At 31.2% G+C, this 25,953-nt stretch overlaps 4 protein-coding genes and 1 pseudogene across 9 annotated transcripts in view; all 5 read left to right on the forward strand.

Moving 5' to 3' along the window:
- The first annotated feature begins 215 nt into the window (after window positions 1–215).
- On the forward strand, window positions 216–5,262 carry lin (protein lines homolog). 2 transcript variants are annotated; one of them, XM_066398191.1, is made up of 2 exons: window positions 216–469; window positions 605–5,262. In XM_066398191.1, the coding sequence occupies exon 2, from the start codon at window positions 635–637 to the stop codon at window positions 2,792–2,794; it is 2,160 nt and encodes a 719-aa protein (XP_066254288.1). In that variant the 5' UTR covers window positions 216–469; window positions 605–634; the 3' UTR covers window positions 2,795–5,262. The 2 variants fall into 2 exon arrangements, with proteins under 2 accessions (XP_066254288.1, XP_066254289.1); XM_066398192.1 differs by having other exon boundaries at window positions 216–389.
- Window positions 5,263–7,029: 1,767 nt separating this feature from the next.
- gek (serine/threonine-protein kinase gek) overlaps window positions 7,030–25,953 on the forward strand; it is a 60,762-nt gene continuing 41,838 nt past the window's right edge. For 3 of the 5 annotated variants that reach the window (XR_010752535.1, XM_066398187.1, XM_066398188.1), the window contains exon 1: window positions 7,030–7,405. The gene's annotated coding sequence lies outside the window, so the exon portion shown is untranslated. The remainder of the gene's footprint in view (window positions 7,406–25,953) is intronic. The other 2 variants (XM_066398184.1, XM_066398186.1) reach the window with 1 other exon arrangement.
- Window positions 11,804–13,530, forward strand: LOC136414264 (tigger transposable element-derived protein 6-like). The gene has a single exon (XM_066398176.1). It carries the CDS (start codon window positions 12,192–12,194, stop codon window positions 13,503–13,505), a length of 1,314 nt encoding a protein of 437 aa, XP_066254273.1. The 5' UTR covers window positions 11,804–12,191; the 3' UTR covers window positions 13,506–13,530.
- Window positions 14,749–16,325, forward strand: LOC136414509 (piggyBac transposable element-derived protein 3-like). The gene is made up of 2 exons (XM_066398557.1): window positions 14,749–15,931; window positions 16,288–16,325. Exons 1-2 carry the CDS (start codon window positions 14,749–14,751, stop codon window positions 16,323–16,325), a joined length of 1,221 nt encoding a protein of 406 aa, XP_066254654.1.
- LOC136414510 (piggyBac transposable element-derived protein 4-like) lies at window positions 19,312–20,693 on the forward strand (annotated as a pseudogene).

Raw genomic sequence — 25,953 nt, forward strand, 5'->3', positions numbered from 1 at the left:
TTTCTACAACTATTAATTAAAAGTGACATAATTTTTTTCTACATCATTAACAGAAAACGGAGTTCCTGTAGTAATATATATCAAAGCGCAAAGCACATCACAGAATCACATCGATATTACCATCGATATCAACGTTTCATAGTCCTTTATACTCTGAGTGTATTTTGGCAGATTGGTATTGTTATGTTTGTCAACTGTCAAAAAAGTCAACAGGTTAATGATAGTTGACGGAATATGTCTTCCTCATGAAGAAGGCAAATGGAGTCTATTCTCATGTAATTTTATGTTTTTATAAACAATCAGTTTTTCCCTTATTGCCTTTTAAATCACAGCATTGCGATGGAAATTAGTGGTTCCAAGGGAAATGACCAGTTTTCAGTGCAGATACAGTAAGCACTCTCATTTAAAATGCGTGGATTACAACATCTAGAAGTGACTACTGGATGAAGTTACCCATTTATTGTAAATAGTAAGTTTTCCCTACAAAACGTCGTTCCAATTGACGGAAACACTTAAATGTTACGTTCATTAACAGTTTTTTTAATGGGATAATATGTAACCCAACCACAAATAATTTAATTAAATATTTACCTAACTCTTTCAGGTCAACCCGAGGCTGCATCCACCAGTTCTAATGGTTCTCAGGCAAAGAGAGACCACAATGTCATCAGATCAACCTGTAAAAAAGAAGCCAAAACGAGGAAATAGCTCAGATGCAGATGAAACAGATTTCATTCATAGTTTACATGACAGTGAGGTTCAATCTGACCTACAAGCATTACACCTTTCTCTGTCTCCAGATGTCAATGAAGACGAAATCACGTTAAATTCCGTAAATTTAGAGTATAATGGCAAGAACTTTTTGGTGGCTAGTGACAGTGAACTAGAAAAAAGTGTGAGTGAATCAGAACAAAGTGAGCCAAGGAGTGAACTTACATCATCTGCTAGCATACAGTCAGATAGTTTTTCCATTCCCCCCGCCCCAAACATAAATTCTGATCTGAGAAATGAGCCTGGATCAAGTGAAAGCCCGGCAATTAGCACTGGAGATAGTACACTTAACGAGTTCCAACAAAGCCTTATCAGGCAGTGCTTATGTGGAGTGTCTGAGACAATATTGTGCCAGCCTTTGCAACAACTGCCAAGAGTTTTGGGTAATGAAAGCATTATTTTATTAGAGTGGGATGATAGTAAAGTTTTACAGTTTCTTTCAAATCTTCAACTGTTGTTTGATGTATTTTTGAAGCAGAATAACAAGGGATTTATCTGCTCAAAAGTTATAGCCAATTGTGAAATGATCATTTATAACAGGTATAACCTTATTGAGCAGATAATCTCACTTTGTGAAACTAGGAATAAGTTTGTGCATTATTTAGCAGCTCGAGTACTGAGTAGTTTCTTAATAACAGCAAAGACAAACATTAATAATGAGTGGCTAGAAACAATGATTGGATTTTTAACTTCAGAATCTTTAAATTACCCAAAAATGAATTTTTCTCTTGAAGTAATAAAGCGAGTTGTTGAGTGGAAAGATATTGAAATACATGTTCTTGAAGACACAGATTCTCAAGAAGCACCAAGCAATGTGAATGCTAACTGTGAAACAGTACCTTTCCGTGATGCAGAGAGTTTTGACACATCAGCCATTAAGGGACTAATAATAAAAAGTCTGGAGTCAAAGTGGCCTGATTTAATTGCCAAGATTCAAAATATGATACTGAATAACTCCTCTATTGAAATACAAACCTGCAGTCTAACATTTCTCATGTTGTGGGAGAGAATCATCTCAGTTAAAGCCAATTTAAGTGTAATAGATATTAAACCCTTTTATGCCCACCTAGAAACCTTTGTTGCTTTACTAAATAACAATTTACCAGCAATAATTTGGAAACAGTTACTGTCCCTTTTCAATGAAGTTCTTTGTTATGGTAGTACTTTGGCTTTACAAGATATGGTTCCAGATGATACCTGTCAGTTAGCCCACTTAATTGTCCGCTATGTGAAAGATTACAGGCTCCTTGATAGCTTACCTTATCGAACTGAGCCAGGCAGTACTGTAAACAGTTTTGTAGGAACAATTCCCAGCATTGAAGCATCTCAATCAAATGTTGACAGAACTTTGCTTCAACAGATGGTGTTGTTAGTTCTAAAAGCTGTAGCTGTAACTGTTAAAGAGACTCGATCAGATAGTTCAGATTCAAGTGTGGGTTCAGATGATTTTGACTTTTATCAGGACATGCAGTTGATAGAAAGATCTATTAGAGATGTCTTAAAAAAGGTGGATGCATTTGTGAAAAACGCCTCTGACTTTCACCCAGAGACTCCACTTTGTAATACCATGGTCCATCTGTTTAGTGACCAAGATAATTATCTTATAGAATCCATGGTGTCCACTTTAGATATTTCTGTGGGCATTTCTTATAGAAATGCAGTTTTTCCTGATCTGGCAGTTTTATTAAATCCCATTCACTCTTTCATAGAGTTCCTGAAGATTGTTAGTCATGATTCAGATGTATTACTCGATTACTTGGTTGGTAGTGAAACTTGCTTTTTGTTATATTTATTAAGATTCCTGAAGTATACTCGAAGAAACTGGGCAAAGTTTGTCAGCAGTTGTGGTGAGGGAAATACGTCTCGAAGCAATGAGTTGGATGACACTATGGCTGTGCTAATAAGGTTAAAAATGCAAATCAACCGGTTGGTGTCTAGGGATCTGTTTCCTTATAATATCAACCCTATTTTGAGACTGCTCACCATGTGTGAAAATTTGTATGATGGGAATGAGTATAGCTGATATCAATAACAAAAAAAGGTGTTCAAAGACAAATAAAAACAGTATCTATATTAGTGAGGTTTATTAATATTCTGAATAGTTAATAATTATTAACTTATTTAAGTAATTTAAATAAACATACAAAGATAAAACCACAACATAAAAATGAATAGACAAAAAAAACGTCATATGTAAAATTTCTTACGAATGTGAGAAACTTTATATTGGCAAAACATTCAGTCCCTTAAAAATAAAATTAAAGAACTCCAAAATTATATTAGAAATACAGAATTTCATAAGTCAAATATGTGCCAGCATGCCTTTGATAATGGTCACAGTTTGTCGTTTTCCTCCTTTTTTTTGTTCGTCAGAGGCCTTAGTAAAGAGTTAATGTTTCTTTCAGTTTTAATTGAGAATAGTGTGCAATTCCACCGTAACAACATTTCCTACTGGTGTGTGAGGCGTTATTCCCAAAAATTTTAAAGTGAATGAACAATCCGTCTCAGACGTGCCTCGTCTACAGTTTTTGACAACTGTACGTACACTCCTGCAACTTAAACTGAAAAAAGTATGGGTACACACGTGCCTTGTTCTTGTGTGCCTTATTCTTGTTTGCATTGTTCTGCGTGCATTGCACTTATTATGTTACTCCTGATAATTGAATACCAAACTTCCTGGTAACTTTTCTACGTAAGCTACATATAAGTCCATATTTCCGTCCACTCATTGTTAATGCTTTGAATGATCTATTTGAACGATTTTTTAGGAACCGTAGTACCCACCATGATTACAATGAATTTGTAAAAATTAAAGAAAAGTTAGTTGTATTGTTGTCTGAATACTAACTTAATGCTGCATTTAAGTACCAGCAGGAAATTATTTTTAAAAAGTGTAATACTTAGGTATAGGGAGTTTCAAAGCTATACCTACGTAAGTGTATAAGAGACAATGTTAGCTGGAATTTTTGGATCGAAAATGTATAATAAAAATACATCTACAGACGCTTTTTCACAAATGCAGGATGTTCCATTTGATTAGAAAATATCATTTACTATAAATTTTTATTTTTTTCACGTGAATAGTACGTAGTTAAATGCGTATTAACAAGCCTAATAGTTAATGTAATATAGGTAAAATACATATTTCATTTCTCCTTCACGTTTAGAACGTTTTACATTTTGATTTGTAGTACAAGTGTCTCATTTAAACTGACCAGATTTTTCTTCTTTATTGTAGGGATTTTAGCAGAAATTTTCTGGACAATTTAAACATCTCATCAAAAAAGTAATTGTAAATTATTTTTTTGGAAAAACTTATTTCCAATTTGTTTTACATATGTTGATATTATTTCCAAGTTAAACCTAAGTATATAAAAAAACAAATATAAAGAATCATATTTCTTTGAACATGTTATCAACATGTATCAAAAAATTTCAAAAATGTTCTTTTTTTCAAAATCAGGTTTTCCTCTATTTTTTCGAAAATTGAAGTTCAATTGTTTTTATGACAAAACGTTATAATTATGCTTCACTTACATGAAACATCCTGCACATGCCTACCTGCAAATTTTCATACCATTACATTCAAACTTATTTTCAAATATTAAGAAAAATTGGAAATAACCGTAGTGTTTTACAATCTCTTTGTCTAAAGTAAACTCAGGCTTTCAACTTGAAATTTTTTTTACGTCTACTTAGGACAGGTAGACATCCTGACTGATTTGGTTAAGACCTGAACCTTATTATTTTCCTCAGCTCTCAAACCCAATTACAATATACATTTAGTACACTGCCAGTAACAAAATGGAATATGAAGTAGGTGCCATAGAGTTACTAATCTGCTGTAAGAGATCTTGCCAGAATCTAGGTTAACAGTTGGTATAATATTTAATGATATTGTAAATATTATTTTTATTTTTATTGAATAGTTATTCCTATGAGTATGAGACGTTCGATATTTCTCAGATAAGATTTTTTAAAGTGAATTTTTAAGAAAGATGCAAAAACGTCGTTTTCCTTCTACGTTTATGGAAAATGCTAATTTCCATTTTTAACTCATTTCCAGTATTCATGAATAATATGTAGCTACATGGAATTTGTCATATACTTATTTCCACATGTATCCACATCTATTTCGTTTTTAAAGAATCATTTTATAGGTAATTAACCGGGCTAGCAGAATACCTCTTCCTGCTCAAAACGTTTTATCCTTAAGCAACTTAAAAATACGTTATTTTGACGTAACTATTAGGTGTGTGTGTTACAATAATTATTATTTATAATGTTATTATTTACTGCTTTTTACTGCAGGGTATAACATTTTAAGGCAAGTTTCTTTTTTAGTTAATTTAATGTAAACATACTTCACTCGCCATAGATTTTATCTAAAATTAATTACATATATTTATAATTTATGTGTAAATACTTTAAATTATTTTTGTATTGTAAATAATATGTACCTACTAATATTATTGTATTTAATATAATGAAACTGTGCCTTTGCAAATATTGTTTAAATGTTTTTTTAATTCAATCAAATAAGGTGATTCCAAAGAATCGTTGAAAATCCCTCCACAAAGTATTAGGTAGGCCCTTCTTTCTCAAATAATACAATATTTTTATGCATAATATTCTTAAGTCTCTTACGAGAAAAGTTGCTGCTTGATTTGAGCTACTTGAAGGCTAACTAGTTCTGAGAAATAACCTTTTCTATCTACCAAGAAATTTACAGTGAGATGAATTGTCCATATGTGCGCTGTGAATTCACGGTAATGATAGGAGTATCACAATTTATATTCCCATAATTTCAAGAGTTAAACATTAAAGGATCTATGATTTGGAAAAAATGAAAATGTTGACCTACCTTTGACAGAAGTCTAAGATAAGATAGCCCACCCTCTTATTTAGATTCCTAGCAGATCTTTGAAAAAATATAAAATGGAAAAATTATACAGTTCGTGCTGAAATAATTTTATTTATAAATGGGCATTTACGAGGCGTATCATAAAGTCGTGGCATTTTACAACAGAGTGACTCTTAAAACATAGTATTACAATCTACTTTACTGGAAAATTGAAAAATCTGAATTTACTTGACTTAGCGCTTTTGCTATGCTTTCTTATAACCATATTAATTTTTTTTATTGATACACCCTATATATAACTACATATCTGGATACCCATCTTACGCACGAGTTCCACGATGTCAGATTTACTCAATGTTTCTGAAATATTCCATTATATTTTCAAAAAATGACAAATTTTGAATTGCATAAAAGAAATTAATTTATCTTAATATATTTAACTACCCTATTTGCTAGCAAATGTTGTGACTTCTAGTTTAGATATTGTAAACATTTTTTGCTAAAAAACATGTTTTTTGATATTTTATATTCAAATATATTTAAAATATTAATAAGGGAAAAACACAAGAATTGACGGTTTATATCTGAATTCAAAATGTAAATTTTAAATTATATTAGATAAGCAAAATGATCGTCATTTACGGTAATGCATGTTGTAATGAGTTGTAATGCTATTCAGATATGTAATATATAATATACAGCGTACATCACTGAAAAAAGTTATATAACTTAAATGGAAGAAAATGTGGCAACTGCACAAAATGATTTAAGCAAAATCAGATTTGTCTGCATTCCATTAAACCAAACTGAAATTATCATATTTTAGGCAAATATCTGATTCAAAACGACATTGAATTACTAATGGATATGTACATATGTATGTATACAAAAGTAGCTATTTTCTTGAATACTACTTCGATAATTTCAAACGGCCCATCAAACCCAATATCATTTAATTCGTCTATAAAAAGGCTATAATATACAAAGGTAATTATTAATATTATTGAAAAAATAAAAAACATTAATATCAATTAAAATTAATAGATCTGTTAAAACTAGTCCATCCCTGGTGAAGTAAACGAAATCTATTTAAAAAGCATCGTTTTGAGTCTTAATAGAGATCACCATATTACAAAATGATTTTTTTATATTCGTTACTCTAAAATATTTTCAATAGAAACTTTCGAAAAAACGACGATTTTAGTCTGGGACACTCTGTACAAATGAAAGATGTGGTGGTAATCGGTAATACAATTCACGTGCGAGAGAATCGAATTGTTAGAGTAACATACTTGAAAGCACTAACAAATTATCGATTTTTCGCTGCAGAACTCTGTAATCTGCAATCAATAGCTTGTTATTAGTATTTAACTATAGAGGGCAAGAGTTGTTAATAAAAATAAATGAAATTCCAATCCCCAATCCAATTCAAATTTTAGGAATTCCTTTCAAAATATTGTGAATTTTCAAAAAGGTTCGTTTAATTTCTGATAAATATTTATTTCTTAATGGCCGAAGCCAAGCCGTTCTAAAGTTTATTGGCGTTAATGAAAATTTGGCCACGTTCCAAAGGCTGAAATAAAAATCCTGACACTTCACCTCGGTGGGGGAGTACGAGAAAAATGGCCGCCGAAAGTTTTCTAGGAAATGTACTTGGAATGGAAAGTTTACGGTGGAAATAATGAACTTTTAATCGATTTGCGAAAGGTGCTTAAATCTATTGTGTTTACCGTTGTTTACGTGCCCTTATGCTGTACATCTCGAGAAGAGGTTTGTCTATTTTCAGTACCGTAAGTTATATTTAGGTTAAACTAAACTTCGTCATTTCCCGAATTCGCAATTTTTCCCTTCGTTTTCCTTAGGAAATCCTTGATAAAATGCTGTGAAACTGATAGTGTAGGAAGTGTGTTGTTGTTGTCGATAAACATTACAAGCCGATAAACACGTCTGCTAGTTAAATAAGGTAAAAATATGTGTTTCTTGGAAAGTGTTGCTGCTGAAATGGCTTTTTTTTCTCACGTTTATAGGTGATTGTGATACTGCATGTGTAGAATTCCACAGTAATTTTAGATCTCTTCTTAATACTTGGAAAACTATTGCCATATCACAGTCACAGTATTAATTACATGTTTAATCTTATAATCAGTAGATTACACATGCATTTTATATTAACAAACTACAATGAGTAATGTTTATCTTATTATTTTTCTTTTTGGGAGGATTTTAATAATGTTTATTTCAGTTAAAAGTGCTAGTTATTATTTATTTGCTCCAAAGGGAGAACCAATTTGTTCCAATTCAAATTATTATGATGAGAAATTAAAATTGTAAATAAACATTTGATATTACTAATCATTAATGATTTCCAAGATGTCTTCAATTTAGAAAAAACATGTGTTAATTTTTTGAAATATCTGATTTCTTAAATTTCTTTATGGTTTTCAATAATTTCAGTGAATTTCTTGATAAAACATACAGAGATTTCTTAGATGGGACACCCTTCATTTGATATTAATGAATACTTAAGGCAATTTAATGTCATTTACATTGTATTAAAATATAGATGATCAAGAATACTTTGACACATTTCATTTGCAAATAAGATAGCTGTACGAAAATTTCGATATAGAATTTATGTTTGTCAATATTTGCCTACCATTCTTGATGAAAAACTTTTTGATATGTTGTTATCTCACAAGAATTGCCTTATAAACGACAGTTTTAATATACAAATATTTCTGAAATTTTCATTAATATGCAAGCAGTGAGGTAAACCCTGGGCCTATTCAATTTTAAAAATATTTTTATTAAAAAAAATTTTTTTAAACTCAATAAAAATACGCTAGACTCGCGATTTAATAAACTCTGCTTCAAGTGAACTATCCAATAAAGTAAACACACAAATTTTATCATTACTTTGTCATTCAGTATAACATAGTAGAATATAGTGATTTATTTGTGTTGTATGATTTAAGTAAAAAAATAGTAGAAATAAACCTGAAGAAAAAATTTAAACAGCCGAAAATAACGTAATTTTTTGCGTATGGTCCATAAAAATATCATGTTTTAAATGTCGTTTTCGTATTTTTTTATAAACCCTTAATTCGTATGCATTTGAATAAAATAGTACTGTGATTTTTGCAAAATATATAATACATATTTTTTTCGAATATGTGCTCTTAATCTCAAACTTTACAAAAGTAAACACCCTCGAAATAGTAAAATTGTTTTGCCAAAAAAAGTTCTCTAAATCGCGACTCCATTGTAGTTTATTAAAATTTAGAAGTATTTGACATTATATTTACAGTTTGTATATTCACTTCACAGAATAAAATTCAATTTTATCTTACAGATTGAGCACTGTTCAAATAAAGAACTCGATATTTTGAATTAGTGCACACAAATTATAGTCGTTCCTCGATTCTGGTTCCTGTGTTGCCCTAAGCTATTTGTATAATGTCTAATTAATAAAGTAAAAATTAATATGAAATGGTTGCAATTAATGTGAAAATATCTCTTAATTGCTACCATGAGGAGAAAATTAGTCAATTTAATTCATGGCTTTTTTAAAAAAATTGTTTGATTTAATTCAAAAATTACATATATCTTTTCAATATTTTTCAAAATTCCACATAAAATAAATTACAAGTGAAAAAAACATGGAAAATATCAGTAATAAATTATTCATATTGATAAACATGGCCCTTGCACATGAAAAATAGGGATAACTAATTTGCATACCTAATTAATTTCTATACAGAATGTTTCAGAATTGCCCGGGACTATTTGAGTTATGTATTCTCTGATACAAAATAACGAAAAAAGTTCATATAAGCATGTGTCCTATCTCAATCGATATCAAAGTTACAGGATGTTAAAAGTTAAGAAAAAATTTTAATTTTTTATTTTGTTGTGTTTTTTTTTAATGTAAATAAAGCTTTCAAATTTTATATGCATATTAGGTAATAGATGCTGCTTAATACGAGTATAGATTACCTCTAACTACTATACAAAATAATGTATTTTCTTAGGTCTTGATACATAAAACCTTTTAGAAAAATTTGCTCGTATGCTACTGGCGTATGTTAATATTTTTCTTAAGATTATCTATTTATTATTAAAATTTTATCTCTTGATTTTTGGTCGAACTCCATTTAGTTTCCTTATAAATTAATTTATAAATTTAATTGAATCTATGGATCCCACGATGTTTCAGAATTGCATGACACTATTTGAAGTATGCATCTTCTATTATGAAATAAAAAAGGCAATTCATGAAAGCATATGTCGTAAGTCAATTCATTAGCGAGATATTGAGTATTTATATTTATATTTTATGCTGCATTGTATAATAAATATCTTTATCCCCCAATATCTCGACAATGAGTTGACTTAAGACATATACTTTTATGAATTTTCTTCATTTTTGTAATAGAGAATATATACGTACCTCAAATAGTGCCGTGTAATTCTGAAACATCTTGTATTATGAACAGGTAGGGTCACCCAACCTGTTCATTAAAAGTTTACTAGGATTTAAAAGTGATACAAATTTGAAAATTAGGAGTTAAGTTAACTTCGAAGTGTACTGTTTTTTTAAAATATTTTCATCTTCCTGTCACTTCCGGTTTAACCGGAAATAGCTGTCAACTTGCTTATTTCAAATGGGACCCCCAGTATATTATTTTATTTTTAAATCCTGTGTAATATTTGAGGCATATTTTCTGTAAAATATCCTATATTTAGGTTTTACCATTTTTGAGATATTTAACCTGGAATTAAAAATGCGCCTTACATAGTCTTAAGTTTAAACTTTTATTATTTATATGGCTTAATATCAAATAGGGTGTTCAAAATTTAGCTTCTAACATTTGCATTTTTGAAGTTGCAGAAGTCTGTTTTTTAAAATGGGACGCTGTATAATTTTAATCAATATCTAGCAGAGAATGTAATTCTCTGTCGAACTATATTAGGGTTACCTATATCTTTTCCAAATCATTTTCCAAATAATTTAGTTTTACGTGAAACTAGTAGTACATATTAATATTGGTAAATAACGTAAAAACAAAAAAAATTTAAAGGTAAAAAGGTACAATGCAAATAATAATTGTCATTATTTCTTTTCCATGGTTACCTACGTGAAGAATAAAAATTTACCAAAATGAATATGTACTACTAATTTGACGTAAAACTTAATTATTTCAAAAATAATTTGGAATAGGAATAGGTAATCCTAATACAGTTTAACAGAGAATTACATTTTCTACTTGATACTGCTTAAAGTTATATGGCGTCCCATTAAAAAGAAAACAGACTTCTGCAACTTCAAAAATGCAAATGTTACAAGCTAAATTTTGAACACCCTATTTGATACTAAGCCATATAAATAATAAAAGTATAAACTTAAGACTATGTAAGGCGCATTTTTAATTCCAGGTTAAATATCTCAAAAATGGTAAAACCTAAGTGTAGGATATTTTACAGAAAATATGTCTCAAATATTACACAGGATTTAAAAATAAAATAATATACTGGGAATCCCATTTGAAATAAGCAAGTTGATAGCTATTTCCGGTTAAACCGGAAGTGACAGAAAGTTGAAAATATTTTAACTCATCAAGGACTTGCGTTGCCAAATGGCAACGCAGAAATTGTACCGGGTAATTCCCCTGTATCACTAATAGGTAATGTTTACGTTTGAAACAGTTATTTTGGAATACGCAGTAAAGGTCGTTTTTCTAGTTCTCAGTTTTTTCAGTGATATTTTCCCAATATTTTCTAGAACATTTATTACGCTTTTTGTGTCATCAAAATGGATGTGAGTTTTGTGCAAGTACAGTGAAAGCTCCCGTAACTGGCAGCTCTAATAAGCGACCATCTCCCTTAAACGGCCAAATTTTTTGGAACCGATTTTAGTTCTATATTTTAACACATAAGGCACATTCCCATAAGCGGGCGCTCCTATAAACGCCCGCGGGCAACATGCTTCATACCCAAAACTAAGAAAATATCTCCCATAAACGGCCACGAAGCTCCAATAGCCGGGCGAATTAGATTTTAACGTACTATTACGTTACATGCGTTATGGGGATGCTTTTGGCTGTTGCCTGTTGTGGCCATTTCTTTATTTGACATATTTTATTTATAATGTTTACATCGAATGCAGTTGTCATTCATGTTATAATTGATTAATAGGTATTATGTCTAGCAAATAATTCTTGTTTGTTGTTCTTCGTAGTCTTGTGGTTCCCCGGTACTTCTAATACGGAATTATATTTGGTCTAGTGTGAATGATTCATGATTATAATGAAAACAGAGAAACCGATAGCAAAGGTTGCGGGCAGCGTGATTCCTGCAACCTAAGTTTTGTAGGGCATTCAATTACGATTTCTGGACAATTAAACTTGTGTCCGAGACGAATCGATGCGTACATTTTTTAAGTTCGGTGATCAGTGATTTCCCTTGAATTTTTGAGAATTTACCGTTTAACTTTAAAACGAGTTCTTCTTTATCCTTTGTGCTCTAAAGAATCGAACGCTGCGTTTATTACATAATAATGTCACCGAAAAAAAGAATGTTAACACTAAAAGAAAAGATGGAAATAGTAAATGTAATTGACAAAGAAAAACTATCAACTCGAACTATAGCATCGCGATTTCACATAGGAAAGACGCAAGCTACGATGATAGCAAAAAATAAAGAGGATATCCGATGTTTGTGGCAGTCTGGTGCAAATGAACGCCAAAAAAAGAGGTTTTTCAAAACTGAAGGCTGGAACATTGACAAGGCATGTTTCGAGTGGTTTATAAATGCTAGAAATCGAAGGATTCCTATATCAGGTGGGCTTGTAAAAGAAAAAGCTAAAGAAATTGCGGAAAAATTTGGCTACAAAAATTTTAGTGCATCTGATGGATGGCTTCAAAAGTGGCGCAAAAGACACAACATTAGTTTTAAATGCATTTCTGGTGAAGCAGCTGATGTAAATCAAGAGACAGTTGATGAATTTTTGGAGAAACTTCCTTCTTTGTTACGCGGATATCAATGCGAAGATATTTACAACGCCGATGAAAGCAGCCTTTTTTTTCGTGCGTTCCCCGATAAAACGTTGGCCTTAAAATTTGAAAAGTGTTCAGGAGGAAAATTGACTAAAGAAAGACTAACTGTGTTATTTTGCGCAAGCATGACTGGGCAGAAAGAAAAACTATTGGTGATTGGAAAATCGGCTCGTCTTAGAGCATTGAAAAACATAAACATTAAAGGTTTGCCCGTTATGTGGAAGTCAAACAAAAAAGCTTGGATGACTCGGGACATAATGGGTGAATGGTTAATCGAGCTGGATCGAAAAATGGGCATTGAAAATAGGAAAATTTTGTTGTTTTTAGACAACGCTGCGTCACATCCTCGAGAATTACCTCTAAGAAATGTAAAAATTATTTTTTTGCCTCCCAATACAACCTGTGTTTGTCAGCCACTGGATCAAGGTGTCATTCAAAACTTCAAGTTTTATTACCGAAACCAGATTTTAAAACATATTTTATCAAACATGGATTGTGCTAATTCATTATCTGAACTTTCAAAAAAAAAAAATGTTTTGGAGGCTGTATGCTTCATAAAAACGGCATGGCAAAAGGTTGATCCAGCAACAATAGAAAACTGTTACAGAAAAGCTGGATTCAGAAAATCGGATACGAAACTTCCCCATTTTGACCCCGAAGACGACTTGCTGTTATCTGTACTTGTGATAATGATGAGAGCTACTAAAGAGTTGAATGTTACCAATGACCAGAATTTAGAAGAGTTTATAAACATCGATCAAAACACACCGACTGAAGATGATGATTTCGAAAATCAGGTTACAGCATTCAGTTAACATAATGAAAACAACGAGACACATGACGAAATAGAGGACGTTGAAGAAGAAGAAAATAAAGTGCTACGATGAAGCTTTAAATTACATTAGAGAACTGAAAACCTTTTCTAAGGGCGACTATGTGGCTTTTGAACAGATTAAGAATTTGGAATGTCATTATCAGAAGTGCCGTATAGAAGAACAGCGAAGAAAGTTTAAGCAGCCGAGTATTTTAAAAATTTTTCAAGCTGCTCCTAAATAACTTGTTTTTTTTTTTTAATTTTTTTTTACAATTTTACATTTTTTTGTGTTTGCATGTCCATATTATATACTATATATCACATATTATGTATGTATTGTACATATCATACTATGTGCATTTATCAATAAAAAAACTAATTCCTATTTAATAAAGTTTTCCCTTAAGCGGGCATAAAAGTTGGAACCGTGACTGCCCGCTTATGAGAGCTTTCACTGTATTCACAAATACAATAATAAAAATGCAATTTTTTCCTTCCCCTATATTATTTTATTGAGTCAGATAAAGTATTGTATTACTTTAGACGGAAATTATTATAATAAAAAAAACTTGTACTTAGTTTTTGTGATTCTAAATTGAGTGTTGCCATACGGCAACGTCAGTCCTCCAAGGCGCCAGTATTTTTTTTGTTATAGTGGTGGTTTTACCCTTAAAGAAGCGCTTGAAGTAGCCTTTGAAGATGATTTAAATGTTGCTGCCATTTATTTAGAACCTCCGGATGCAGGCGAGAATACAGATGAAGACTCGGGTGATGAAGATGGTGGGGGTCAAATGGATAATTTATCGTGAAACCAACTTCTGGCACCTGCTTCACTTGCAGTTTTGCAAGAACCTTTCGTTGACAACGAAGAAGATGAATCCAGTAAGGAATATTTTGAAACTCAGCAACACCAACAAGAAAGTCAACAATTCACTTTAGCAAAAAAGATTGATTACTCTAATATTGATTGGATAAATGGAGATCTCCAAGCAAGAGTTTTTGACTATCCTCAGACTAATTATGATATGTATCGAGCACTAACGCCTATTGAAATGTTTGAGTTGTTCTTTGACAATGATATTATTTCCTACATTCAGTCAGAAACCACAAAGTATGCACTCTTTAAAAATTCGCCAAACCCGCAAATAACAACCGATGAGATTCGTTTTTTTTTGGGCATCCTTATACTAACAGGGTATCATTGCCTACCTGGGAACAAGTTTTAATGGGATTCAAGCGAAGACATGCGTTGCAAAATGGTGTCAGATGTAATGCGACGCGATCGGTTTTTGAAAATTTGGAAATTCTTTCACTTAGCTGACAATACAAAGGTAGATGCAACAGATAAATATTATAAATTACGACCACTAATTGAAAAGTTACAAAGCAAGTTTGCTCAATTCTATGTACCTGAGAAAAATCTAAATTTCGATGAATCGATGGTGAAATATTTCGGCAGGCACTCATGCAAGCAGTTTATCAAGGGAAAACCAATTCGATTTGGTTATAAAGTCTGGTGTTTAAACGGAAAAAGTGGATATTTAATAAATTTCAATATATGCCAAAGGAAAGATCCAAAATTCAACGAAAATTACTCCTCAGTATTTGGCGCATGTGCTGCTCCTTTTATAACAATGATGGACGAATTACCAAACGATAAGAAACATTTGCCTTATTCCCTGTTTTGTGACAATTTGTTCACCAGCTTTCATTTACTCAACCATTTCAAAGAGAGAGGTTACGATGTGACAGGAACCATACGAGACAATCGGATTCCTAAAAATTGTCCGATCGTCTCGACAGCTATGATGAAGAGAAAACAACGAGCCGAAGCGACATCAATCCTCGATAGAACAAATGGAATAATTCTTGTTTGCTGGGTAGATAATAATGTTGTGACAATAGTATCAACTAGTAGCGGTGTGAATCCACAGTCCATGGTTAAACGATATTCAAGAGCTAGCAAAAAAGTAATTAAAGTGCTCCAACCTCACCTAATCACGAATTATAACAATTTCATGGGCGGAACTGATTTGATGAATGAAAATATCAATCGTTTTCGCATAGGACTTCGTTCAAAAAAATGGAATTGGGTCTTATATACATGGCTGTTAGATGCTACTATTCAAAATGCCTGGATTCTGAGTAAAAAGTCTGGAAACAATCTCACCCAACTTCAATTTAGAAGAGAAATTGTGAAAGTGTATTTAACAAAGTATAAAACTACACCTAAACAAGGGAGTAGGTCAGAAAGTTCTGCTTCCAGCAGATCATTTTGCAGAGTGTCTGATAATGTCAGATTCGATGGCCAAGGTCACTTATTAGTACCTGTCGCTCAGAACAAAAAAATTCGATGTGCCGGTGAAAACTGTAGCTCCATAATGCGTACGAAATGTGTAAAATGTGATGTTGGACTTTGTAAAAACTGTAATTTAGTTTTTCACACAAATATATAATGATTTTATACAGGATACGTTTATTACACTATAACATTATATATTGATGCATAAAAAAATCTGTTCAATTTTCTCATATCCTGGTTTCAATTTTTGACGCTGCCACTAAATACTGGCGTTGCCATATGGCAACAGGCAATTACTAAGAAAATATTGAATTTAAAATATTTATTCACTTATTTAGTTGTAACTTATTCATAATGCTACCATTTGATGCCCCAAAAATTTTATTATTTTGATTAATCAAAAACTCCGTCCTTGCTGGGTTAATAAACAGCAGACGTCTAAGTTAACTTAACTCCAAATTTTCAAATTTGTATAATTTAGACCCAAGTAAACTTTTAATGAATGGATTGAGTGAATAACCCTGTATATATTTTAATTGTTTACTTTTTTCTAGGAGTTGGCTTAATTAAGATTTTTGCTTTAATGTGTTCAATATAACATAAGCTTTTTAACTATGTCAAGAATAACCCTACAAACCATGGGGCCAATTTATTTGTTGGGAGATTTACTCCACTCAGACGGATTAAAAAAAAATCCTAGACCATCGTTAAAAAATCTTAGACATACTTATTAAATATGGCAGGTTATCAGTATATTAGTGTTGTAATATAATATTTAGTATCATAATATAACAACCATAACATGACGTCAATAATACTTTTCTACATAAGGATGATTTTGGCCAACAAAACACATGAATGCTTATTGCATGGTAAAATTTTATTTATTTCTATTGTTTGGTTGGTAGCCATGAGTGGTTTGAAGAGGAACATTTGGAGTTCTGACGAGAGCACTACTCAGTTGATCGGGTAAGAGGAACTCGACCAGTGGCATACCAAAGTTAAAATTTATGATTTTATTAATATTTTCCTTTTTAAAAAACCTGTTACTAACACGTCTTAAACGTTCCGAAATTTGGCCCACTGTACGCTAGAAGTCGGGGTTGTTCAGACTACGGCGACAGTTTTAAGTCTGAGAAAAACAAAAAAAAACTAAAGTTTCGATTTTTATGAGTGCAGAATCCGCAAGGGGGCGAAATAAGTGCCGTATTCTGAGATGAATAGAGACCCTAAAAATGTTAGGGTTGAAAAATTGGATGTAAAAATTGATGAAATTTTAAACGCTTTTCCGTTCCTATTTGGGTTGTAAAGTGTCTAAAAAAAATCTTCCTCTGTAGTCGAAGAGAGCACCGAGAGAGAAAAAACCTAAACCAATTCATCAATAACTGAATTAATCAATTGTTCAAATATATTGCGTCAATACCAAAAGGTTCACAAGTGCGCGTTTGATACTTGTTTTTACTTTTAAACTTATTTATTTTATTTGATTTTTTTTTTGTTAAATATTTTTTTGTTTTCAACTTTTCCTAACTTTCTTTGTATTCTTCAATGGCATGGATCATATTGCAATTTTTCTTTATTTTATTTTCAATTTAAATTTTAATTATAGAAATAACTTTTAAAAAGTATGTATGATTATCCAGCCTATTCTAAGTTAAATGCGTACCATTGGTAACTTTTTTATTATTATAGATACAAAGTCAATTAAATTAGCAAACTTGTAGCATTTTTCCTGTTTATTAAGATAGTGAAAATTGAAAATCAATTGAATGTGGCGTTTAAGAAAAAACGAGGAAAATGTTTTTTTTTTAATGGACCACGTTGTATATTTTTACTCTAAGATTGGCAAATCATCAACGAAAAAAGATCATATGCAATACTGGTTTAAAATTGAAAATAGTCGAATTATAAGCAGTTTTCTTTTAGACTAGTTGACTGTATATTATCAATTTCCTCTTTTTTTATTGTATTTAATTGAAATATGTTAATAGAATTTGATCTAAATATGCTTCTAGCAATTCTGACAACATATCTATGTATCTCCTCCCTGTTGAAATGCTTTCATAGAAAATTTATTAAAATTAAATTCTCCAAAACGTACATAACTTTAAACCACTGTCTTTTGTTAAATCTTTGATTGAATTATTTTTGTACGTTTTGAAAGTTGCCAACACATTTACTTCTACTTCTTTATCTATAAAAAATTGTAGGCCCATATCACTTTAGCCCAATAAAAATGAGTTATTTCTTTTTTGAAAAAATGACTTCTTTGATATTTTAATGCGTGATGTTTTGCAAAAAATTGCGGATTTTTTTAATTATTATTTTTCATATAAGTATCTGCGGTATCTGTAAGCTTTCGGGACCGTAGAGTGAATTTGGGTGTTGGGTGGGGTAAAATAAATCAAAAACATAGTTGGATAATGAATAAATCTTATAATGAAATTAATCCAACCCAACCGAATCGTAACCAAACCCACCAAACCTTTCTTGTACAAATGAAAATAATTTAAAAAAATTGTTAATCATCATTTAATATTCAACATTTATTTATATTTATGTCACATGTGCCTTATGTTTATTACAGTCTATTTCAAAGTGTGCGACAGGACAGAATATCAATAAACACGAATTTATGCTAACACAGTGAACCGCCAATATTTGGAAATACAAAAGACAGTTTGCATTGTAAACTGATAATATTCGCAATTTAAGGTCGTACTCATCCCGCACTTTCAAAGAACACAATAGATTATAAAATTTCATATAGTGCAGGTGAAATGTATTACCAGTAGCAGAGTTTAAAGAATGAAAATGTTTGAAATTTATTAAAAAACATTTATAATACACAATATTTTTTGGGAGTATTATAGCACATGTGACATAAGTATAAATTATTATTTAATATTGAATGATGATTAAAAATAATTTTTTTATTTTTTATTGTTTTTATTTGTGCAAGAAAGGTTTAGTTGGGTTAGTTTGGGATTTGGTTCGGTTAGTTTAGGGTTTGATTACGGTTAGGTTAGGTTATGTTAGATTAGTTTCATTACATGATTTATTCATTATCCAACTATGTTTTTAATTTATTTTACCTCATCCTCACCCCAATTCACTTCACGGTCCCGAAAGTTTGCAGATACTGCAGATACTTATATGAAAAATAATTAAAAATAATGAAAAAAAAAGAAAAAAATCAGTAATTTTTTGCAAAGAATCATGCATTACAATATCAAAGAAGTCATTTTTTCAAAAAAGAAATGATTAATTTTTGTTAGGCTAAAGTGATATGGACCTAAAATTATTTTTGAGTTCTAGTTTCCACAAATACTCTTTCATTAACCCTGCGGCGGTCGCGCAGCGGCACCTCGTGCCGCAATTTTAAATAAGTTCGGTTTTTCCCCAATCTATTAGGTCCACGCACAGCGATACATAGGTATTCGCAAATGGTTATATTTTGCATCGTCTGGCATTTTCCAACTTTATTTTTATGCTATGTGATAGTATGCTTTTAGGCGTTAAAGTGGTAAGTGCGGAATTGCGGTACTCTGTGCCACAACGCGACTGGTCATGTAAGTAAATTTTTTGAAGAAATATATTTTTCTTTTTAAAAATTACTAGACTTAATTTCACGATTTTATTAAAAATATTTTATGTTAAAAATAACTTTTTGATATTTTAGGTACAAAAAACTTTCAAACCCCTTATTTGAAGAGGAATTTCAAAATATTGCTCAAGATCTTTCTGATGTCGATGAAGATATTGTTGACTTTGACAGTGAAAGCAGAGAAGAAGTTATTGTAAAAGTCGAGCATAATAGTGACTCAGACCAGTCTTCTGATGAATCTTTTGACAATATAGAGCCGTTATTACAGGCTTATCAAGATGATCATTTTTATATTGGTAAAGATCAAGAAACGATTTGGAAGTGCTCCTGTAATGAGAATAACTAAAACGAGTGCCAAAAATATTGTCAAAGTGTCTTCAGGATCGACAATTGCCACAAGAAATATTTCAAGTCCCATTGACTCGTTTTCTCTATTCTTTAACAAAAATATTATAGATAACATAGTATTATGTACCAATATATAGTATATAGAAAATAAATGTGCAAAAGCTGCATACCAGAGAGACAGAGACTGCCAATCAACTTCTTTCGACGAAATTATTGCATTGTTCAGAGTGCTTTATATAATATCTGTAAAAAAAGGGAGCCACGTCAACGTAGAAGAACTTTGGGCTAAAGATGGAACCGGAATGATATTGTTGCGATCTGCGTTTAGTTACAAACGTTTCTTGTTCATACTTCGTACCCTGCGCTTTGACGATATTCGAACAAGAAAAGATCGTGAAAAGATTGATAAATTAGCAGCAATTAGAACGACATATGAAGAGTTTATGACGAATTGTATGACAAATTATGTTTTGAGAGAGTTTATTACAATAAACGAAATGCTGCATCCATTTTGAGGGAGATGTGGTTTTGTCCAGTATATGCCACAGAAACCAGCAAAATATGGAATAAAACTATATGCCCTCTGCGATAGTAGAACTTATTACACTTGGAAATTCGAGATATATTGTGGAGCACAACAGGAGGGATCTTACAAAGCTTCAAATAAGCCATTCGACATTGTTCAGAGACTAGTAGAACCACTACGAAACACCAATAGGAACGTAACTACTGACAATTACTATACTAGTTATAGTTTAGCGGAGTATCTATTAGAAAATGGACTCACTCTTACCGGTACAATGAAAAAGAACAAAAGGGAGATTCTACCTGAATTTTTACCTTACAAAACACGGGCAATTGGTTTTTCTCTATTTGGGTTCCAATTTCACAAATGTTTAGTCTCGTATATAAATAAAAAAATAAAGCTGTGATTTTGCTTTCGACCATGCACGATCATGACGAAATTGATGAGGTTACAAACAAACCAGAAATAATACTGCATTACAACAGAGCACAATGTGGCGTCGATACTGTCAACCAAAAATGTGCTACTTATTCAACTTAAAGGATCACCAGACGATGGCCTCTTGCAATTTTTTTTCGAATATTGGATATTGCCGGCATTAATTCTGAAGTTATATACAACGACATCAAATGTAAAGATTTGCCACCGAGAAGGAGGAAGTATCTTACAAATTTAGGTTTAGGAGTCATGGCCAATCATCTCAAGAAACGCGCACAGATTCAAACACTTCCAAGAGATATCAGAAAATTTCTATCTAACCACAGCAATCTTGGTGAAGTTCTGGTTGTCCAAAACCAGACACGTAGCGGTCGCTGTCATGTATGCAGTGCACATAAAAATAGTAAAACTACTGTTAGTTGTAGTCACTGCCAAAGATTTGTTTGTAAATCTCACTGTGAAAAACCTGTCCAATGTCATACGTGCCTATATTCAACGATTGACGAAGATTAATTCGTATTTTTTTTTATATTGATATTACTATTTTATTATATTATTTATATTATTATTTTATTATATTGATTTTATGTTTTAATTATAATTTTTTTTTAATTTAATTTTATTTGACTGAAAGAGAATGTTATTTTTATTTTTTTATTTTATGAGGATATTATATTATATTGTAAAATTTCAGACATCTTGTTTTATTTTATGTTTAATAAATTCTTTTTATAAGTTTAATAACTACTATCACTAATTATAAATTAAATGTGTTTATTTTCATATACTTATACATTCCAAGATTAAAGGCTATATTTCGACTGAAATTCAAATTGTTGCGTAAGCGGCATAGAATATCGCAGCGCGACCGCTCACGTGATTTTTAAAGACGCACCCGCCGCAGGATTAATCCTAAATTTTTTGAACAATTTAAAAACATACCTCCTCTCTTAATAATTACATTCAGAATATATTTGAATATATTGTTCCAGTACTCGGAGACTATTTTTTCTCGATACAAGATATGTCTCTAACATATCGCATTTTTCTGAATGACTGAACTCCATTTTGTAATAGTAATAACTTAACTAAAATGCAGTTCTTTTAAATAATAATGCTCAATTTTAAATCAAATTTAATATGTTAATGTATTAATTAACTTACTTTTTTTGACACGAAATTAACTTATAATGGCGCATGAAACGAAGTTTTTATTTTATTGTTAGACATACACAGCCACCTAGTCTAAAAGAAAAATGTACCGATATTTTGAATATTTTCAATGTTAGGCCAATATTGCATATGGCCCTTTTTGTTCTGTTTGTGTTTTGCCAATGTTAAGGTAAAAAATATAGAGGGTGTTCCATTAAAAAAATACATTTTTCTCATTTTTTCTCTTTTCACCTTCTTAATCAGCGGGATAAATGCTACTAGTTTACAAATTTAACCGATTTTGTATCTATAATAATAAAAAAATTAGCAATGGTGCGTATTTAACTTGTATAACCTAACTCAACTTGTAACACCCTGTATATATACACTTAATGCAAACATACATAGAGGACCAAGAGTCCCATATAAATTCGTTAAAAATTGAAAGACATATTTTTCATGAAAATGCTGGAACGCATCAAATATTGCTTTAGTTTTACATCTTTTGACGTAACAAGCTTGTATACAGGGTTGTTCATGTAGTAGATAAATGTACTTTTTCATTCCTTTTTTATGAAACCCAATGTATATTATAACATTTTTGAGATCTGAGAAATTCTGAACATGTTTCATATAACAAACACATCTCCAAATTCAACAGTTATTGAAATATTTGCGTAATATGGCAATTACAGTGGCCTGCTAGATCGTCTGATCTCACCCTTATAGACTTTTTTATGGGGTTATCTAAAACATATGTATTTAAATAAACCCAATACCATAGAAAAGTTAAACATTTGAATTACTCAAGAAGCTCAACGTACCTCCTCAAATGATAAAAAAAGCCCTTGATTTGAATTGCGGCTTGCCCACTGCCAAATTAGTTCAGATTAGAGTTAGGTCAATGAGGCACAGTTTGAATATTTCATACCTTAGATTATAGTCATTTATATTGTTATTTTTTAAGTACTAATAGTTTTATCGATATTTCCATTTTTTGTAACTTTTTTCGAAAACCGTTGAATTTAGACATGGGTATGTTACATGATATATGTTTAGAATTTCTCAAAGAACTTGAAAACGTCATAATATACACGAGATTCCATAAGAAAAAAAATGAACTAATACTTTTATCTACTACATGGGTAACTCTGTTACGTCAAAAAAATATACAACTAAAAACAATATTTGGCGTGTTTCAGCATTTTCAAGAAAAATATTTCCTTGAATTTTTAACGAATTTTTGCGAAACTTTTGGTTCTTTATATATATACATATACAATTAAAAATTTTCATTACGTACGATATATCAAAAGCAAACTAATTCACGGCAGCCGTTATACTTTTCGTTAGTGTAAAGCGAGCGGTAAGGTCATGTTTGTATCTAAGAGAGTAAGTAAATTTCCCGGTAAAATCATTATTTGGCGTTTTTTTTTCGGAAACACTAAAGTATGTTTTACATTGGATTGTAAGAAAAAATCAGTAATTATTTTTCAATATTTAAAAAAATTACTTTTGCAATGGCCATGAAATAAGTGGGATTTGGCAATCAATATCATATTCAGTTTTGTCTAGAGGAGTTCAAATAAACTTTTTCCAGTGTGGCACTCAATTATGACAAATTTAAAAACACTCCTATTAGAAGCGTAGAATAGAATTCTCGATGCACAAATCACATTCGAGTGAGAATTTCATGACCCAAATGATATTTATTTGTAGCACTTGTCCAATTTTTGTGTTATAGACGTTCCCATATACTTTCGTAAAATGTTTCCAGTTTCCATTTAAAAGCGTTTTTATAAGTGTTCTTCATTATTGATTGCCATATTAGGAAATGGTTTTTGGAACTTCTTAAGATAAAACGAAATGTAATATGGTTAATCCCCGTTTGTTTTTTGGCCATTGCGAAAGTGAAGTAATGAAAATATGTATGTTGGTAAAATGTAATGGAAAATGAACGAAATTGTTAAACAAAAAGTCGGAGGCTGTTTTGAATTTATCGAGTAAAAAATAAGAAAACGCAGAAAAGTGAACTTTCGACTTTGAGTTGATGCTGACGCCCAAAGATTATGTCATGTTTACAAAGTCGCAATTTTGCCAAAACACATTTTTCTTGCATATATCGCTATAATTTTTATCAAATCGGATTGGGATAGACTATTCTCTGTAGCACTCAAGCTGGAATTACCGAACTTGATTTAAACGAAAAACGTATTTTATTAACCTCTTACGTTCGCGGTTCACTGCATGGTTTTTTTTTAAAGATTACTCGTTGCGTTATTTATGTATCGACTATGTATCGTTCAACATATTTCATTATATCGTTCCTAGGGTTCGAAAAACGTTCTACTAGATTATACAAACATCCTTCCACTTCACTTGCTATGGGGAAGGTGTGTTCGTGAAGAAATTTGATAGTCATGTCAAAAGCGTAAATACGTGAGAGCACTTACGAGATTCGTAAAATAAAATTGAAAATCTGGATATTTTAGAGAAAATCGAGAAGAGGCACTGTAGGATTTACTTGCACATACAATACGTATACTACATACATATAATGGCAAATACATGTATACAGAGTGTTTCATAATAGTATGTAAAATTCAGGGAATGAATCTATGGGTAACTTTAAAAAAAATATTTCATATCAATATGGGTTCGTTTTCCCTTTTTGTCTGAAATACAGGGTGATAATTTTTATTTATTTGTTTAGTTTTTTCCTAATAAGTCCGTTTCAGTATTAAATATATTAATAAAAATTGAGAAACCTAAAATAGGTATAGAAATGCATCTTTTATTAGAATTATTAATTATTTTTATTTAAAAAATCCAGTAGCGTATCATATTTTTCGTTTAAAATGTTCAGGGTCATGTCAATGGGGACGCTACTGGTGAAAGTATAAACATTATTAAATCATCTAATAAGTATATACATTTTTGTGAGTGATTTTAGCCTTGATGGCTGCTGTCTATTAATCATTTCTATTTTGAGATGTCATGAATGTAATTAAAAATATGGGGAACATGGACGAAAAAATATTTTTTCTATAACCTTTATAGAAAATGGAACCTTTCTTCTTCATCTAAAAGAAGACTTTTGCTCCTTAGAAAAGAATATACTTGGTTCTTTATTGAGCTAAACTATTTTCCTATCTATACGTTTTCTATGACACTGATTTAGAGGCACACAGTATAACGAACCGTATACTTTTTTCGACTTTTCAGCTCCAATTAGAAAGACAGGTCTTCTGAGGGTCTCTTTAACAGTTGAGACCTCGGTTGAGATATATTCAAGTTGTTATTCATTTTAGCTCATTTAATCGTTTAATAACTCACATGACAATAGGTATTTTAAAAACAACCATTACACCAGCCTGTATCCCATAAGGTCATCGTATGCTAGCTCCATAGAAGCTCGTATCTCAAGAAATATGTCTTATAACGTCGATTGAGTGAAACTAATTATTCACTTGAGATTTTAGTAGATAAAGAATGTTTATATCCCAATCTTCATTTTCTAACACTAAATAATTTGGAGATAATATAGTCGATCGACAGTTTGCAGGCAAAAATGTTGACATTAACCTCAGTCCAGCCATTTTAAACATGTATTTCTGTGCCAAATAGCTTATAGTGCGATTGATTATATTGGGCCCGTTGTAAACCATTGCTTTTTGATTTTCAGCTGCACGCGTGCACCATCAGTACAGTTTAAAACTAGATATTTTAATAAATCCAATTATCTATTTGTTATCATTGATTCGATTAGCCGTCGTTCCTTTCAATGTGAGTTTATTAAAATCATATGTAGTGGTTTTACGATGAGTATGGAACCCTCTCCTTTATTTCAGGAGAATGTGAAAACATTTTTTGGCAACATGCAGGTGGTTTAACGTCGGATTAGTGTAAATTGGGCTTTCAAGTTGTTGAGTGGATGCTATGTTTTTCAATAGAAATTTATGGGCGTAAAATATTTCCTATTTATTGGAGGTAAGTCTGGTTATTTTTTAGAAAAAGTTAAAAGAAGATGGGCATACAAGAAAAAAAAAATGTGCACATAGTTTTTTCAGGTTTTC

This window comes from Euwallacea similis, chromosome 17 (assembly GCF_039881205.1).
Source record: "Euwallacea similis isolate ESF13 chromosome 17, ESF131.1, whole genome shotgun sequence".
Taxonomy (NCBI): domain Eukaryota; kingdom Metazoa; phylum Arthropoda; class Insecta; order Coleoptera; family Curculionidae; genus Euwallacea; species Euwallacea similis.

What these genes read in the sequence shown, in the direction of transcription:
- LOC136414264 (XM_066398176.1), top strand. Translation starts at nt 12,192, where the DNA reads ATGTCACCGAAAAAAAGAATGTTAACACTAAAAGAAAAGATGGAAATA.
- LOC136414509 (XM_066398557.1), top strand. Translation starts at nt 14,749, where the DNA reads ATGCGTTGCAAAATGGTGTCAGATGTAATGCGACGCGATCGGTTTTTG. An exon ending in TGTTGGACTTTGTAAAAACT is followed by an intron (nt 15,932 to 16,287) that starts GTAATTTAGTTT and finishes TGTATAATTTAG; the next exon opens with ACCCAAGTAAACTTTTAATG.
- lin (XM_066398191.1), top strand. Translation starts at nt 635, where the DNA reads ATGGTTCTCAGGCAAAGAGAGACCACAATGTCATCAGATCAACCTGTA.